Genomic DNA, 18,219 nt, shown 5'->3' with positions numbered 1-18,219 from the left:
ATACCTCAGTGCCTTGTACACCTAAAATTAATGTTCCTATGGTAATTCAATGAAGAAATGTAAAAAATATTAATATTTGTTTGAGAAATAAGCACTTTAAGTGATAATGGCAAAGAAGCATTTCAAACAAATTTGCAGCTAAGTGGGACTCAGGCATAATAGCTGTCCTGGGCTTCCTCCAGAGCAGTTTTGCTGCAGGTCTGTGAAGCCTGATGGAACAGCCAATTTTAATGATGTTTGAGGAGGCCACTTCTCCGTATGTATACTTGGGTAAATCTGGAAAACTGCATAGCTACAGATCTGGGTTTTGAATGCGAATGTCTGCTAGACACAGGCTGTCAGCTGTGAGTACTCACCTGTTTGTGCACTGCCACACAGAGTGACAGGGTCCTTCCTCAGGGAGCTAAGGACACTACTGACTCCTGCTCCGCTTTGTGCAGAGCACTCTGTAATAAGCAGTAAGAAGCAGCAGCCCTATGAAGTGTCAGCTCCACTGGGGAGCTTCCAGCCCCAGGAAAATCATTCTCCCAGGTGGGGAGAGGGTAAGTAAGGAAAAAAAAAACTGCAGGAACCAGCCTTGGCAAGCAGAACTTGCTAAATACTGCATTGAGATGCTCACAGTTTTCACCACAGATCTATTCCCTTGGCTGTAGTCCCTTATCTTGTATTTGAGCAGTTAATTACTCCCACACATCTGTGCAGCTTTGAGCTCTGTCCAGCTAAAGACCATCAACATATTTTTTCAGTCTAATTTTCCACGGTCACTCTGAATTCTAACTCCCCCTTTGTGAGTAACTGAACATCTTCGTCTTACTTTGGCACTTTACATGTCTTCTTTCACAAGGGCAAACATGACTTTCAAGGACATGGATGTAATCTGTGTTCTTCTTCTTAAAAAAAAATCTATTTTGGTTTATTTAAGTGATATTGCAAATGTGAAGTTAATGAAAATACTTAAGAACCCAAAAATAATGAAGAATATTTCTGCTAAGCTCTCTGGTCCCTCACTTATGCCTCATAGAGAGTGACGAAATAAGTAAAAACTTGATTTGCTCAAATTAAGTGAACTTAATTTACTTCAGTGAAGACACTTAAATTGGAGGGCCAACAACCAATGTTGTGATTTTATGCATTTGGCTGCATGCATAAAATGGAGAATTTCACCCAGTCATTCTGGCACCAAACTCAGAAAATGCAGTTGATCATAAATCGAAGTGAACTGCTTGGTTCAATTTTGTTTGGAAAATTATCAGTCGGAGACTGATATACAAACAAACAACTGCCATGCAGAGCCAAACTCCAAATATAAGAAATAAAAATAAATAAATAAAACAACAAAACCAAAAAAAAAAAAAAGATTAAACACCAAAAACAGAGAGTCGAAGATTTGCATACGTGCTGCTCAGAATTTTCCAAGCAAGCCCCCAAAGTAGCCTTGTCACAGAGAACGTTATAAAGAAAAAAAATATAATAAAATAAAGGAAACTATTTAAAAGTCTTTCATTTAATCTGGTACAAAATACCATATGTTTTGCATGCTTCATTAATGCTCCCTGGTTTGCTGCCTACAAATGCACAATGAGTTCAACCTTCAGGGGTCAGCAGTGTTCAGCGTATCGGCTACAGGAATGGAGTTGTAAGAGACTGTGGGGACTATCAAATAAGGGCCGTCTGTCTTGAATATTAATACTGCAGATTTTAGGTTGGACTGTTTGGAATCTGAAAACCAGCTAAGTACATTCCCCACCTTTGTTGTGACATGCAAGCGCCACTAATCACCTGCATGGTTCCCTTGAGAGAGAAAAAAAAAGGGGATATGTCATTTAGAAACTGCACTTGGAGAATATTATTGTGAATATATTGGCTAGACTGTAAAATTTTCTGTTTGCTCACAGTTTTGACATCAGATAGATACAATAGCTTTTTTGAGCTTTCTAGTGCAGCGGACGCCCTGTTTTGAATGATAACATTCATTTTCGGAAAGCCTAATACTATCAGACTGGCTGTGTGTCGTTTTGAATAAAGCTTCCTAAACGCAGCAGAGGTTTTATGGCAGCACTGAAATGCAATGCAGAGAGGATTTTTCACTGTTTCATTTTTATGCCTAGTGGTCTTTTGTAGACTGTTCAGCCTGATTTTAGTCTTAGTAGATTACCTTCAAATTAAAGTAAATTAAAGCTTGGGATTTATTCAAAGTGCAATGCCTTAGTCCACTAGAAGTCTAACAAAAGCAAGAGAGCACAATCTTTACAGCATGCAAAGCCGAGAAGTGGAAGTGAAATGACCCAAACAGAAGATTTCTCCTGTTACAACGTTAACATTATTGCTATTCCAGGTTTTCTTATTCTTGTTAAATAACAGCAGACTGGATAAAAAAGGAATGAGAACTCTGATGGATATGCAAACATAATGATGACAGTACCATAAATTACTGCTTACCATTTCCTCAGTGCAAAATCTGCCTCTTTTGAGCTACACTGCACCAAAAGCATTATAATATTATTCAGGACAATACAAGGAATATATATTTGTATCAAAATCTACTTAGGGTAATAAGCATTCCTGCTTCCTAAAGACAAAAGCAAAATAAAAACCCAGGAGRTTTTTCATCTCATTGAAACTGTACACAATACACCAGTAATGCAAATGCATATACAAAGAGACATATTTATACAAGGTTAAAATACTGTCTGAATGTTGGCACAGTGTTGGGCATGTAGAATTACACTGTATTTAGAATAACCTATTCTGTATCTAACTTAAAATCCCAGCCATATCCCCTGAAGGTAATTTTATTTGACCTCAAGTTAAAATAAACAACAACAAAAAAAGAAGAGCTTATACAGCAGCCATTTCTTTGCTATGTCTAAGGCATCTGTCAAGGCACTACAAGTGCAGCCTCAGTGCAGAAAGTGTTAGTGGTGCTGAAACATGTTATTAGTGTAAATCTTGGCCTGTACTTGGCTTTATATTTAATGATAGGATGTCTAAACTACTTCGATCTGTACTAATGTAGTTGATAGAATGAAAATTCTTTCAGTCAATTAGCGTTTTGCTCTAATGCAGTTAGCTACACGATCCAGCCTTCAAGTACTGATGTTTCGTTACACTACAATCTTTCATCCATTACATAGCTAGGTCACTTACCACAAGGGAATAACAAATCTTGAATCCAGGTTTAGCCACAAAATAGTCATCGGATTTGAAGGTAATCTTTATTTGATTTGTTTTCGAGGTTATTCTTGGAGGTGCTTCCTTGTGTCCACACCATCGTCCTCGTATAACTGTGCTGGTCTCCGATATGTCTTCTACTTCCACAAAGTCATACCTGGGAAGCAGTTTGATGGATAACTCTGGTTACAGGAAGTTGTCGCAAACAGACAGAAACACAGTTTGAGATACAAAGACAGCTGTCCACTGTTCTCCACTACAAATGGTGGATAGGCTTCCCTAGCACAAAACATTATAAACTGCAAGCTACTGTCTAAATACTCAAACAGCTGCTTTTTTCACTCTTGGAACATGACAGACAATATTTTCTGCTATATTGAAAGGGCAATGTGAGGCACTTAAAAGTTTTAAATATACTCATGGCATTCCATGTGGTGAATAGAGATTAGACAAAATATTATTTAAGGCATGTTGCCCAAGCCCAGCAGCCACAAGCATTTGAGGGCTTTCTGGTGGTCTCCAGTTGCCCTGCAGCAGCCACCTCTGGCTCCTTCCTTCCGCACGGAGCAGGAGCAAGGCTGCTGCCACGGCTGCAACAGGAGACCATGTAGGGTAAGGAGAGTAGGTGCTCCTGTAGGTGCCCTTTAGGATCCCCAGAAGCAGTCACTGCCCCTGCCTCTCACACCCCGTTGCTGACAAGAGGCCCTGCCATGACGGCCAGGGGTTGAGCATGCGCCCGAGGAGGTGCTGGTTGCTGAGGCTCCCTGTGCTGGTCACCGTCCCCGCTCATGAGGGGCCTGTCCTGCACCCGGGGGCCAGCCCCTGCGCTGCCCATCCACCATGCCGACTGGCTGCAAGGAGAGCGCTAAGCTCGGCATACTCAGAATTTCATGGAGAAAGGGCTTCCTGCAACAAGACATCTTTAGAAGCCAGGRACCAGAATACACTTGGTAGGTGGCATGATGTTCCAGTTAGATCATTTGGAAAAGCGTGTTTCAGGCTTTTCAAATTTTGAAAAATTTGTTTCAGCCTTTGCACTCTGTTTGCTCGGGTACTATCACCAAAGGAAAGACAACAGATGTGTCATTCTGTGGTGGCAAAGGCAGCAGCGTTTCTTTCCCTGTGCAAGGTCACACCTTTGCTTGCTGTCAGGTAAATATATCACAGCCCCTGAGCCTAAACATCAGCTCTATCCGGACTTCATCCACTGGATACGAAAGGACCTGAAGAGCCACACAACAACAGTGCTGATTGCCACTATATATTCACCAGCTCGTGTCATTTATGGAATTTCCTTGGTGTTGATTGCAGCTGGGGAGGGAGAGCTGATGACAAGATGAGCAGAAGTGCATAGACAGGAGAATGAGAAACGCAGGAAGTTCACAGTACAGTTAAGCCTTAAAACTTTGGAGGTCTTTACTCTGGAAAGGTTGTTATTATCAAAGCATGCACTGCTCCAAGAAGCGCATTTAATATTGTTAACTGATTCTTACTAGAAATGTGTTATCAAAGAGTTCCTCTATCCCCTTGGGTCTGTGGATCAAATGCTTGCCTCTCTACCCTGCTTGTGGGAGCTGAAGAACTCTGTAAATAACAGACCTGGTTTTCTTTTTCTGCTGAGAAGCCGTGTGAAAAAAAAAAAAAAAGTACCATACAGCTTGAAAATATCATCATTACTGCTTTTATGCTCACAAACCCCAAATTACACAGAACAGAAAATAACAGATTTACTATAACCAAATCACTGAATCTGTCTAAACTCTGCTGAAACAAACATTTTTTATGCCATAAGAATGTTTTGTTCCACGCAAAGGTACTCTGGCTTCCCAGCTGCCCGTGCTATCCCCTACGGCTGCACCACAGCCCTGTCCTTGGTGTCCTGGGGACAAGCTTGACTGTGAGGGTGACAGAGCCCTGRAAGAGRCTGCCCAGGGAGGCTGTGGAGTCTCCTTCTCTGGAGATCTTCCCAACCCGCCTGGCTGCCACCCTGTGCCCCGTGCTCTGGGTGTCCCTGCTGGAGCAGAGGGGTTGGACTGTGTGGTCTCTAGAGGTCCCTTCCAACCTCAACCTTTCTGTGATTCTGTGTGCAGCTTTGAGGCTGTGCTCGAGGATGATCTCTGCTCAGAGACCCTCAGGCTGCCTGAAGCCGGTGCAGGTAACGTGGACGCTGAGAGTGCCCGGTCTTTGGCTGTTAACACTTCCTGTAAGATGAGAAACTGTAAAATTTTCAGCGGAAGACTCGGCATGACCTTGTACGCTTTAGTGAAAATTACCTGTCTGGCCTACACTTCCTGAGGTCAGGAGCCAGACTACCTGCTAGCAAAACTGGTGCAAATCTATTGACTTTAGAGAAAGCTTTTCTGCTTTCCAAAGCAGTGGCTTTGCTGCAAAGATCATGGATGTAAATGTAATCTCAGTTGTTTCTGCACATCCAAAGAACCTCAGAAGCTGGGTAATTTAATTGCTTTTCAGAATTATCTTTTATCAAGTGCCTTTGGAAGTGCTAATAGTACAACTAGAAAAATTTGTAAAACCTTAAATATTTCCCATCCTTCTGAAACAGCTCTGGTAAAAATATTTTTTTTTAATTCCTCAGTCTGAATTTCAATCAGTTCAGTCCTAATAGTATGCAAATTGCAATAATTAGCATTAATGAAAATTTGAAAGAAAACATTAGGATGTTTGTGGAAGAAAATATAAGGCCAAAAGGAAGCAATGCTGTAGAGGCTCTGTCTCTCTAAAGCAGTACCAGAGAGACTGTTAGAGTATAAAGTTAAAGAAAGTACCCACTTTTGAAAAACCTATCAACATATCATATTTAAAAAAAATCTCACAGTACTGTACAGTACTTAGCAATCTCAAAACCATTACAAGCTGTCTCCATGAGAAATTCCTCACTCTGGAAACAATACTATGCAAATAAAAATCCTCCAGTAACTCCAGGGAAAATTCTATTTCAGGAAAGAATGTGGTATTTTTCCAGCTTTTATAGACACTATAGACTATAGAAGGTCTTTGCTTCTCTCTGCATTATAAATTAGTTGTGCTGGAAAAAAGCAGGCAGACTGCTTTCCAAGATGGTCAAAATCCAGCATGTCGATAATGACTTGACTTCCCCTCACCATGTCACCACCTTTAACGGCACTTAGAAGAGCATACTTGGTCTCATTTTCCACAGTAAATTAGCCTTGTGTTTCAAGGTTGAAATGATTTAAGGTCAGCCATAGTTTATCCTCTATGTAAATATTAACAGGCCGCTTCTGTATGCATTAGACTCTCAATCTGGAGAAGTGTTTGTGGCACTGGAAGGTAACTGTTGTTACTTAAACTGCTGTTGATCTCAGACCAGCAGCACCAGAGCAGAGCAGACGCTGCCAAGACAATAAACATGTAGGGAAGGAGAGCCAGTTTCAGGCTGCATTCTTTTATTATTAAATGGAAAAGAATCTTGAAGAAATGGTTCTCTCTCTTTATTGGTAAGGCAGAAAAAAAAGAAAAAAAATCCCTGTAAGAACCCTGCAGAGTTGCCACACCCTATAAATGCCAATTAATAGACAAAGATGGTAAGGTAAACTGGAGGGTGTGCAGAAATCCTAGCAATGTAGTTCTCTGCATTGATAAAGCAGGGAGTAACAACCTGACGGGGCTGAGGGGAAGCCGAGACTTGAGCTTTGCATGCAAACAGCGCCGAGAACCCTGGCTCTCGGTGAACACGTGTGGACTGTGAGCCTGCTCTGCCCCACGGATCAGATAGCTGAGCAAGAGCAGTGTAAACAAAACAAAAAATAAAACATGGCTTTATACTGTTAGTAACGGCTGGCGATGTTCAGCTGTGTGCTGCAAATGCAGCTATCCCCCTGGGTTAATCAGCCAGCTTGACGGGAATTATGGCTGCTTCTGCTCGAAAGGGGAAGCTGAAACTGCCAGATGATACTAATGTTCACTCTGTTTTGGTATGAGTATGCTGAAAATACACCAATGTTTGTGAATCTATATTTAAGGGTTTTAAAAGAAACTGTGCCAGCAAGGGGTAACATTAAAGACAAACAACTAATTTGAAGAGCTGAGCACTGCCAAATTCACACATACCTATCTTCCAGCGCCTTATGCCTTCTGAAAAAAAAAAAAAAAAAAAAAAAGTATTTTTTTGTGCCTGTTTGAAATCTGACAGAAGTGACAAAGGACAAAATCTTACTTAAGTAGTACCAGAGTTGTTAGGCAGACAGTTTTGAGGCAAGAAGTGTACAAGCGCTTTGCACTTAAAATACTACATAAGGGCTGAAACCCACCAAAACTGCTCCTAGTCCAGCATAACTTGGTTTATTTAAAAAACCACAGGCCATTTTGCAAAGCGAGGACGGGCTCCTCGGGGGAGCCCTTTGCGAGCTGCCGCACAGCGTGTCCGTGCACTCACCGGCAGATATCATTCTCGGGCTCCTCCAGTCCGAACTGGTTGTCGAAGGCCAGCTGGATGCGCGTGCTCTCGGGCGAGTGCAGCCGCCAGGTGAGCAGCAGGTTTCGGGGGTAGCTGCTTGGGAAGCGCGGGCTGTGGAGGCAGCCGTTTCCTGCCACGCTGATGATCTCTTCTTTCCGGTACAAGTCTGTGAGGTGATTGCTCTCTGTTAGTAGTCACAACTTGTAGAAATTAGTATGTTGCTCCAGTTACAGGAAGGCAAAAAAACACAACAGTTTATAACACAGCACGAATTACTTGCATTTAAAGTCAATAAAAAGTAGGGTTTAGGAGCAGTTAATGTTAAATAAAAAGCAYATATATAAATATTTTCTATTAATTCAACCCCCATTTATAAAATAAGAACAGCTCTTTGTACATATCCTTTATTTTATAATAAGCATATCATTACTTTTACATCTCTCAATTACATAATTTCTCTCTCATCATTTTGATTTTAATACAGATTTTAAACCTTAATGGAAGTGTGAACCATGAAAACAATGACGTGAGAAAGAGTAAAGTAAGACAGTACACAACCCCACTTCCCCAATGTTGTCCTCCAGGGAGAGATGCCCTTGGGAAGAAAGCAGCAATAACAGGGCTACAGGGATTTATGTGCAGGTCTACGTGTGCTTATTGTGCTTAAGCATTTCCTCTCACAGGGTCAGTTCACACTTTGATTTCATTTATACTGTATTAATCTTTTACTGTCAATGGATCATTTATAAAAATTGTTAATCTAAACTTAAACTCATGTAACTGAAATCAGAATCTGGCCCACCAACCATTTTTATTGAATAAAAATATCAAGAGGAACGGCAAAGTCCTCACTTAATTAGAATTCCACATCWTCTGCCTGCGCAAATACTCAATTGCTCCCAAAGTTTACTTGTACCGAGGTAAGGCCCCAGCTGCTGTAAATCCCAAGCTCCAAGGAAAACAGCAACCGTGGCAATTCTCCCAGTGAAGACCTCTCCCTCTAAAAGTCAAATGTTTTCTCAGTTGCAACATGCACTTGGATTGCCCATCTGTTACTGAGAGTRGAATTTGGCACCCAAATGACTTCCAAAAAAACTAGTTTTTAGCACATTGGCACTTTCAGTGTGGTGAAATTTTGGAGATGAAAAAGAATTCAAGGCAACATGCAGCTCTGGTGGCCTTCAGCTCCCAGTTATAACATTTTAATGTAGGGCTCCACGTGTAAGATAGCTGCTAGATGGCTAGTAAGTTCCCCTTGTAATGTGTGAAGTTGTAGGACTTGGTGCAGCTGCCCACTGGGAGATAAATACCCAACAGCATTTTAATAAATTCAACTGTTTTCTGTCTGGTCTTCAGCTGCCCCTCCTTCTCCTCCAGAAGAGAATAGGGTCCAGCCCAGGCATAAGCCCCATATCAGCTGTGTTGTCTCATGTGGTCCTCTCTGTGTGGCATACTGAGCCACTCCTCAATAGAGTGTGGCCTACGCTGCAAGAGAGGTCTTGACTCAGCTACCCAACTGTATTGACTGAATCTCCACTGACTGATGAGAAATCAGGTGCTAGCTTTCGAATAGACACCTAAGCTCTAGTGTTTTGATCTTAAACTGATCATCACCCTGATCATCACTGTGTCCAAGGTCAGGTCAACCTTAATTTCCACTGCAATCCACAGAACTTCAGAACTGGCGCCTTCTCCTGAACTGACTGCATAAAGAGCAGAAAATACAGAATTTCTATGCCCTTTTCCTAAGCAACTATGAATGAAAGCCTCTCCCACCAAAACATCCCACAGAACTTCAGAACTATGGCCCCATAATTTGTCAGAAGCACAAAGCAATGAGAAAATGAAGTGACTGGGACAACCATCTGTCACACCATAATCAAAGGCTTGTCGTTTAAAATAAAATCTAATGTTTCACTGAAGCCTACTAAGCTCTCTAGATAAAAACTATTTATTTATTTAGTAAAGGTTCATAGAAAACAGCAACTAAGAGAAATGGCACAAACTTCATGGAAAGTGTATTTATTTTTCAGGTTGCTTTCCACTTGTTCCTGGCTGTAAATATTTCTCTGCACCAGGCTGTAAGCACAGCACAGCAGTGTGTCAACAGTTCATTGTACTCTTCTGACAAGGTAATAATTCTAGTTTCCAAAAACCCTGAAACTTAAAAAGATTTCACAAATAGATCTTTGGGGATAGTTTTTTTATAGGGAACCCAGACTTTTATCTTCTAAGAACCTTTCTTTTAAGATGAAATGTCCCAAACTACATTTCTTGATGCAGCCTTTCTAAGTAAATACAGCCTTGACTCTGCAGATCAAAAAGAACAAAACGAGCCTGTTTTGTTTTGTTCCTTTTTTGACCAAGCTATTTTACATTGGAAAAATGACAATCCAGCGAAAATGGAGACCATCCCACCCATCAGTTTGGTTGCAGTTTTCATCAGGAGCATCTATACTCAATTATATTTTGTATTTTATTTTATTATAATCATTGTCCCCTAGAAAATAATAAGGCTGCTGGAWTTTTTTTTTCCCCAATCTGGAAAGAAACAAAATGTCCAGCCAATCCTACTGAGTTGCTGAGAATCTCTGAACTCTAAAAGTACCTAGCAAACCCAAGGGGACAGAGTATTTCATAGGACTGATTCCAGAATGTCCGGGAAAAGAGATAAAAATAAAACAGTTTTGATGGAAGCAAATTCATAACTTCTGAATGAAGCAACCATGACATAATTCAGAGCAAAAGTTACTGTACTAAAACATGTCAGAATTCATCCCATACACAGGATGAACCTTATAAATACTTTTCCTTCTTGAACATCAGCCTCTTGCAGTTCTCCCATTATCAGCACACATTTCACTCTGCAGTTCATCACGATTCATACTTGAAACATTCCCTTTTTCCAAACAGTATAGATTTTACTCTGGAATTCTTAGCTGCCAAAACTAGTGTGCTAGAAACAGTATTTTTAAGTGTCCTCATTTATACACCTCAAAACAAAAAGTCTGTATGATTTACTCAGCATACCAGTAGAGAGGGTATATTACTAGCATGCTTGTAATCCAAGGAAATAGGCTCCACTGCAGTTTTTCATTAACTTAAAATGTGAGTCATTCATATYGGGATGTTCTGCCAGCAAGTCGACCACAGTTGACTAGATCAGCACTGAAATGTAATGTCTGGCAGAGCTCTGCCATATCCAAGCTGATCAGGTAAATGCAGAAATAAAACTGCACATGTCAAAAAGCTTACTCTCTGTCATGGCAAATATGGTAATTTTGCAGTAACTTGTTATACAAGGAAAGTTTGAAAGTAGCAAGGGGGCGGAATTTTTAATATAGTAAAATAGGAGACATAAAAATATTACAGTATGAAGATTTCACTTTTCTGTACTGGAAGAAACTCCAGCTGATAAGACTGTTGATATACAGATAAGAAAGACAGTTGATAATATTGTTTCTATAACTCTTCACATATAGGATAAAATGCAAAGTCATCATAACCCTCACCAGACTTTTCAAGAGCTCTGTAACAGTCCTTTTCCCTCTTACCTCTCTCCCCACATTCAATCTTCGTTCAGTCCAACATTACTATATGAAGTGATGGGTTATTGAATGCCAGGTCTGGAACCCAGAGCACTAGAGGTTTCTAATGTGATTTTCAAGTGCAGTTTTGGCGAGATCACTGAGTTAGACATAGGCGCACAGTCAGCGCAAACTCAGCATCTGGAGGTGGGCCCCTTATGAATCACCAGGCATCTAAGAAACAGCTTGAGGTGATTTGAGCAGCTCCTGTAGTTCTTGGAGCAAGTGAGATGTGAAACTAAAATGACAAGACCTTTCCAAGCAGAAAAGCATTATCCTCAGCAGATACTTTGTGGGAACTTGTGGAAACCAAATACTGGCCATGGAGAAAGACAGGAAAAAGGCACTTCAGARAAGATATAAGCAAAGGAGGAGGCTGCATCACCCTCTTTCAAAGCACTGAACTGTCCTGTCTTGTAATGCAATATGATGCAGTATTATACAGTGTCCTCAATGTCATGTACTAACTGTATTCCAAAATGCTTTATGGGAGTAAATAAAAGATGACAGGGGGTAATACACTGCCTGTCACATTTACTAAAAAGCATATAAAATCATTTCACAACGAATAAAACAAAGCGTTAAGTCATACGGCAAAAGCAGAGGCTATTTAAGCAATACAAACAAGGAAGATATTCTGGGAGGCAGAAGCTGCAAGATATGCACAGTCCTTGCACATGCAGGACTGTGGGGAGAGCTATTAAGAAAAGCGAGTGAGAAGCAGGCGGGGAGACATCCTTCTCACGGAGGCAATCCCCAGCAGAGGGACTACACTAACATGGAAGCAGCTTGCTCTATATTTTATTTATCAGAACTAATCTCCCATTTTTCCCATCTTAATTCTCACCCAAACACTAATTTTAAACACAGTGTTGTACAAGACAGTCCAGCTGTCCAAGGCAGAGGAGTTCCCACTTAAGTGCTAAAAAATAGCTGAGTTTTTAGACAGGCTTGTGTTCCTCCCCCTATATGGAGAGCAGCTGAGTGTGAAACACAGGGGGAAGTTCAGTTCAAAACTCAGGGAACAGTCTTGTCTGAAGACTTTCCCTAATGCGGGTGGCCAACACATCTGATGTTTTACTTTTGCAGCAAGGACACACTTTCCTCATGTCACGCTACATGAGCAGTAAGATTCAGAAACACAACTTTAGTCCTTTATTTGCTCTGGATGCCTGCATTTCCTTTTAAGCTTTTGCAATATATTGACACATTCTTGTTAAAACAGATCCCAAACATGACATATCAGCTACAGAAAGAAGTTTGCTTTTATTATTATCCTTCAACAGAGAATGAATTCCTTCACTTAAAATCAAAACAAAACCAAATACAATTACTACTTGATAACAGCTAATCTGCCATCTGTTCTTGGCCATCCAGGGAGCAAGGAGAGTCTGTAAGTGTCAGCTACTTCAGGAGGAATTCAACGATTGAGCTTGTTTAAAAACCAACCCAATACTGTGGAATATTTATTTGACTTTTCTAATGTTTCTAAAATTTTTTTGCCTCACTTTCTAAGCTGTTGTTCTGTGTATATGTTTGCTTCTGTTTTTCTTTCCAACATACTTGTAGAAGCTGTTGGCCAACTTCAACCAAATCTGACTCAAAGGTAGAGGTTAAAAAATACTATATTGTGACATGAATCATGACAAGAAATAGAACATCTTAAACCTCACAGAAGGTAGGATGATGACCTATTCCTCTATTTTAGCTTCTATTCTATAGCAGCTTCTATTTAGCCTCTGTTTTTCGGGAGATGAATGCTGGAAAGCACATGAAGTTCGTTTCAAAAGTATTTCAAAAGTATTTGTTTTCTTTCAGGAAAGAAACTCGGGAGTTTGCATATGGGAGTTTTCCAGATATGCTCACCTYCCCCACTGCTACTCTCTGAAACAAATATAGTGGTCAATGGTTTGCCACCAGTTTTTAAACAAATGAGATAACCTTCAGGGAGAATAATAGCTCTTCAGTTCTGTTGGTTGAAAATTAGCCTGATCTAAATAGCTGAATCCACAGAGTAAGAAGCAAATAACAGTAAAACATTTTTGAATTCAGGCCACAAATCAGTTCATCTTGGGGACATGCATGCCAAACAAGCTTTATCTCAGATAATAATTTGCTTTTTTATTCTCTCATGCTTCTGAAATACAAAGAAACTTTATCAGTGATCCATAAGGTTATGTGTAAATCAGATGATGGTCTTCATGGTTGAAATAGAGTATTTCATAGTTGGTCATGGCGTGCTGGAAAGATATAAACTTGTAAGTCCATGTACCTTGTTAGAAATATTATTAGTTAATATAGACAATAAAATGAATCCTTACCCATAACCACAATGTTACATATCTCATTCCCAAGGAAGAAAATATTGCTGTATAGTAGTATGCATCTTAGAAATCATTGCCTTTTTAAGGCCTAACATACAGCACCTAATGAAATCGCACAACAGATCTTCAAGAATTTAGAACTGCCCTGCACAAGTATGTGAACATCTTATGGAAAAAAAGGATTGGAATCACTATAAATGACACAGGAAGAGCACACCCTTGACCAAGCTAAAAACTGTAAATTGTCTCTTACTGGTGACATTAAGCTGAGAAAACAGCCATATTCATGTAAAAATTCATGTAAGAACTCATGTAAGAATGCCTAAGAGTGTATCGGGCCAACTGAGACAATCCAAAATATTACCTCAGGTTATGCTCAACTTTATATATGAGGGGTCCATATGACTTCAAGGAGACCACATACCTGCTTAGTTAAGTACATACTTAAGGAATTTGCTGGACCAAGAATTTGCTAAATACACTAGCAGCGTTTGAACACCACCCATGCATTATGTGCCAGCTCACAGCTAAGTAATTAAGAAGTGTACCAAAAGCCAACTGGAGCTGATGAAAGATCGTTAGTCTGGTTGTTTTGCCATTGTACTTCAAATAAGCTCAAGGTATTTGTTCTTTCTCTTGTCAACTGTTGCCTTCTTTTTATGAACAGCATAAAAGAAACTCAAATCATCATCAAAGTTTTCATCCAGAGTGTGCCCTGTGCTATCATTGTCTCAAAAGATGCTGTGTTAGGCCAAAATCAGTTCCTACATGCACACACTCAGCTCCCTCTGAATTTCAGACCTATGCAGAGATCTTTGCAAGAATACACTTCATCATATACATAGAGTAAATCAAGGCAATGAAAAATTGAAAGGTAGTTGAAAAAAGCAATACTGTTATAGAATACCACTGCAGAAAGTAGCAGAGAATAATAATAATAAAAAAATAAATCTAAAATTCAATTCAAAGCCATCATCCATTTTGTAACAGAATGGTTAGTAATCTGTGTGTGTTTCTGTGCAGAGAAATCCCGTGAGTCTTGGCATTACAAATTCAATCTACTGTTTAACAGAACCTCAGCAAACACCACTCCTGAGAATATTAAGTGGGCAATTCATAAGAAGGTCCAGGCATATAATTCATAGAGACAGCCTGTTACATGCTTCTCACTGTAACAAGTATTATTTTATCCTAATTTAATAATATTTCTACTGTGGAATAGTCACCATATTAACAAGATTCCGAATATAGTACTAACAGTAAAATTCCCAAACAAAGAACAGGCTSGTTTGGAAGTCAGTGAGATGAAAACCGTGACTCCCTGTGTCATCCTCAGTGGCTATCTTGCTGAGACTTGAATGGTGTTCTCCAGGTGAACTCTGGGAAAACCATTTCTTACCGATTTTTAAAGTGATACTGAACTTTGTGACATGTTTGCTTTTTGTGTCAATTGTATTATTTGCCTTTGTATGGCTTCTTGATAGAGATTTTGGTCTGCATGAAATAATATGCTGAATATCTCATCTTGAAGAAAAAGTGTCTACAAAAAAAACCCCAAAAAACATGTATATACTAGCTAGGCCAACAAGTAAAAAGTTTGTTAAATGCCAATTCTTTCTAGGGTTGTAATGGTACAATGCATCTCTCTGCTGCACTCTTACACCAACAGCAAATTGAATATATTTTTCTTTTGGCATTCTACAATTAAGTATGAAGAAGGAAATGTGTATACCAGGAATGTGTAGTTCAGGTGATGTGGAATAARACCAATGCAAATAACCCCATTATCATGCAAACAAAATTTCATAAAACCTTGTGAAACTGTGAGAAAAAAAAAGGAAGAATAAAATGACTTTCCTGGTGTTGCAGAGAACATAATGGAAACCTGGTAACTGAAGCAGATGTTTGCATTGAGTGCTGACACCTCCATGAACAGTAGCATATATTAAATTTATTCTAATGCTGAAGAGCACATGTGCAGTCCCTCTGACTCATTATGATACCAATTATAGATACAACTGCTACTCAACATTAGTATCAATACCAGACTTTGGCTCCCTTTTTTCTCTCTCTCTTTTTTTTTTTTTTTTCTGGAGAAAGAAAAACAGCGTGTCAATTTAGGTGCTCCAAATTTTCCTATTAAAACAGTGGTATTAAGTAGGTTATTGTGGGTTTCCTTGTGTCCTTCTGGTGCAAAGATAACATTTTGATTTGTTGTTTTTCTCCCATTATTTCACATTTTTTTTAATGATCTGAGGATATCTTTGTCTCAGAAGTGTGGTATGGCTAAAATATAATCTTAAAAGATAATTTATTTTCAGATGTGGTATTAGAATTGACTTCAGAGACAAGCACTCCTAAGAGTCAATAAGACCAGAAATTTCTTTAAAGAAAGAAAAGAGAAAATTAGGTCMAATGGGGAAAGACTTCTTACATTAAATAAATTGTAGCAGATAGACAATCAATTACTTAGTGTAATGTTGTAAGTTAGAGCATTAGGCTGTAAAAGGAGAGGTTGTTTCAAAAGACAGATCAAGCCAATTTTCGCTTGTAACTTGAATTTCTTTACTTCTTTTGTCAGTATTGAAGCACCAAGTCCAAAATATCTAGAAGGGAATGAAAGGTCTCTTCGTATAATGGAAAGACAGGTAGTGTCCTAGCAGACCTTGTTTCCTTGTCCTGGCTTTGTCATTGGCTTTGAGGCTTCAGAGTATTTAGGGACAGCATGTCAGCTAATGGCACAAAAACAAAAGGATCCATGTGCCCACAAGTCAGGTATCTGAAATAGGATCCAGAASACTAAGCCAGGGGTAAGGCTGTCTGCAAAACGTGTGGGGAGAAGAGGATCAGCCAGTCTACAGACTGAGAACTACCAAAAGTTGCACGTTCAGCAACGAGCTCTCTATAATTAGACACTAGGAAATGCTAAGGATGGGACTGTGTCTTAACTCCGACCTCTGCCTCAGGGCTTGAGCTTGTCTCTGCTCTCCCAGAARTGATGTCCTTGGATATGCTCATTCCCAAACAAAACAGGCAGGCAGCTAAATCTCTTCTAGRGAATTGGAAGTTTGTGTCATTATTCTCTTGTTTGACACAGAGAATTCAGGCCCATATTTCTCCACTCAGTGTGTACACACGGACTCTGAGGCATTCCTCCAAGACTGTTTTTATTTTCCAATAAAATGAGTATAAGGCAGTTCTTGGAGCAGACTGCAGAAGTCGGCCATTTTTGTACTTTCTGGCTCCATGGTGCCCCATGGCCAGGGTTTTTGGGAGGTTAGACCAGAGCACACTGCAGCTTCCTCCACACCTGAGTATTCTTCCAAGGGAAGCCACAGGGCCTGGGCAACTGCTACACAAGTAGGGTGCCCTTCTGGACTTGGGCAGCACTTTCTCTCATTTACGCAAAAGTTCTGTGCCCTTGTCTTGGGAAACAACATTCCCCTAGTCTGGAAAGCAATTTCAGTTCAACATGCTGAAAGTACTGAGTGCTTTAAGTGCAGAGGATCATTCCTGTAAGTACCTAGGATTTTCTCTAGAGGTTTGGCATCAGAGTGCTGCAGAGCTGTCATGTGGATGGATACTGCAATTTAACAAAGTTTCCAGGCACATTCGTAAAATTCTTGGCTACAAACTTCTTTTATTACTATGTTCTTGCACCAGAGGATCATCTAGGGACTTCCTTAGACATTCATCAGACAATGAAACTGTATGTGGTCAAAATACCTGGTGGGAGAGTTCAGACACTACTAATATATATGAAGAGGCTACTGGTCCTCACGCTGGTGACCTGCCGTGACACATGTAAGATGGCATCTTTCTAGTTGGTGCAGTCACATACTTATTATGGAAAGCTGAAACAAAAATTGGAAATGGTGTTGACTCCAGAAGTTCAATTTACACAYCCCAGCTTCCCAAGCCCTTTCCGGAAAATCAGCTGCTTGGCTAGTTACCAAGACGAAGTGATTTAGAACATTCCTATGAGGCTATGTGAGGGTGTTTGAACCAAAAAAGGCGAGCCTGAAAAGACAGAGAGCCAAATGACCATTCTGACTTAACAGATACCGCTTGTCCATGGAATCCTTGCTATATCCATCAAGCCTTCATTCAGCTCTACTAGAACAGTGTTTCCTATGTAGGAAGTTCTTGGTCACAGCTTTAAAGTGAGGGTGAATGATATGAACTGAGTATTTTTTTATTTCAGCCTGTGTAATTTATTCAGTGATATTTRTTGAATGAATAAAGCCACTTAGTTCACGACTTTGTTATCTTACTGTTATCTAATTGTAGTGCACGATGCTGGAGAGGCAATGGAAGCATGGAAAGACAAGTGCAAGTAAAGGTAATGCTGAGGCCGGAGGGTTAYTGCGTTACAGTTCTCTGTATTCAGCAATAGATGTCTCATTGCTGTTGTTTTCTGCCTATATGAACTTAACAACTAGTAATTTGGGGGCAGTTGGAGATCCTGAACAATGCTATGTTCTGTGCTGGGGAAACTGAGTGAAAGATAAACTCTCCTGTGAAAAAGTCATAGTTTATACAATAAAAAAATGGAAAAATTAAAGGTCCAGGGATACATGGTATACCAGTGATGGAACAAGGAATTAGGAATTTATTCCCTATCCAGAAGCTGCTTAAACTGCTGAGGTGACTAAACACAATAACAAYAATAACAGCAATAATAATAATAGACAGGAACTGG

General features: G+C 39.9%; 1 protein-coding gene across 1 annotated transcript in view; it reads right to left on the bottom strand.

The window, feature by feature from the left end:
- The window catches only part of PDGFD (platelet derived growth factor D), a 138,906-nt gene that overhangs the window by 49,710 nt on the left and 70,977 nt on the right, over positions 1 to 18,219 (bottom strand). Inside the window, exons 2-3 of the mRNA XM_026044628.1 lie at positions 7,586 to 7,790; positions 3,148 to 3,328 (exon numbers count right to left, since the gene is read on the bottom strand). Coding sequence (XP_025900413.1) covers positions 3,148 to 3,328; positions 7,586 to 7,790 — 386 coding nt within the window. The remainder of the gene's footprint in view (positions 1 to 3,147; positions 3,329 to 7,585; positions 7,791 to 18,219) is intronic.

The sequence above is a fragment of the Nothoprocta perdicaria genome, unplaced genomic scaffold (genome assembly GCF_003342845.1).
Source record: "Nothoprocta perdicaria isolate Ctin4 unplaced genomic scaffold, notPer1 scaffold_373, whole genome shotgun sequence".
NCBI classification, from domain to species: Eukaryota; Metazoa; Chordata; class Aves; order Tinamiformes; family Tinamidae; genus Nothoprocta; species Nothoprocta perdicaria.
This window is presented reverse-complemented; position numbering and strand designations above follow the sequence as displayed.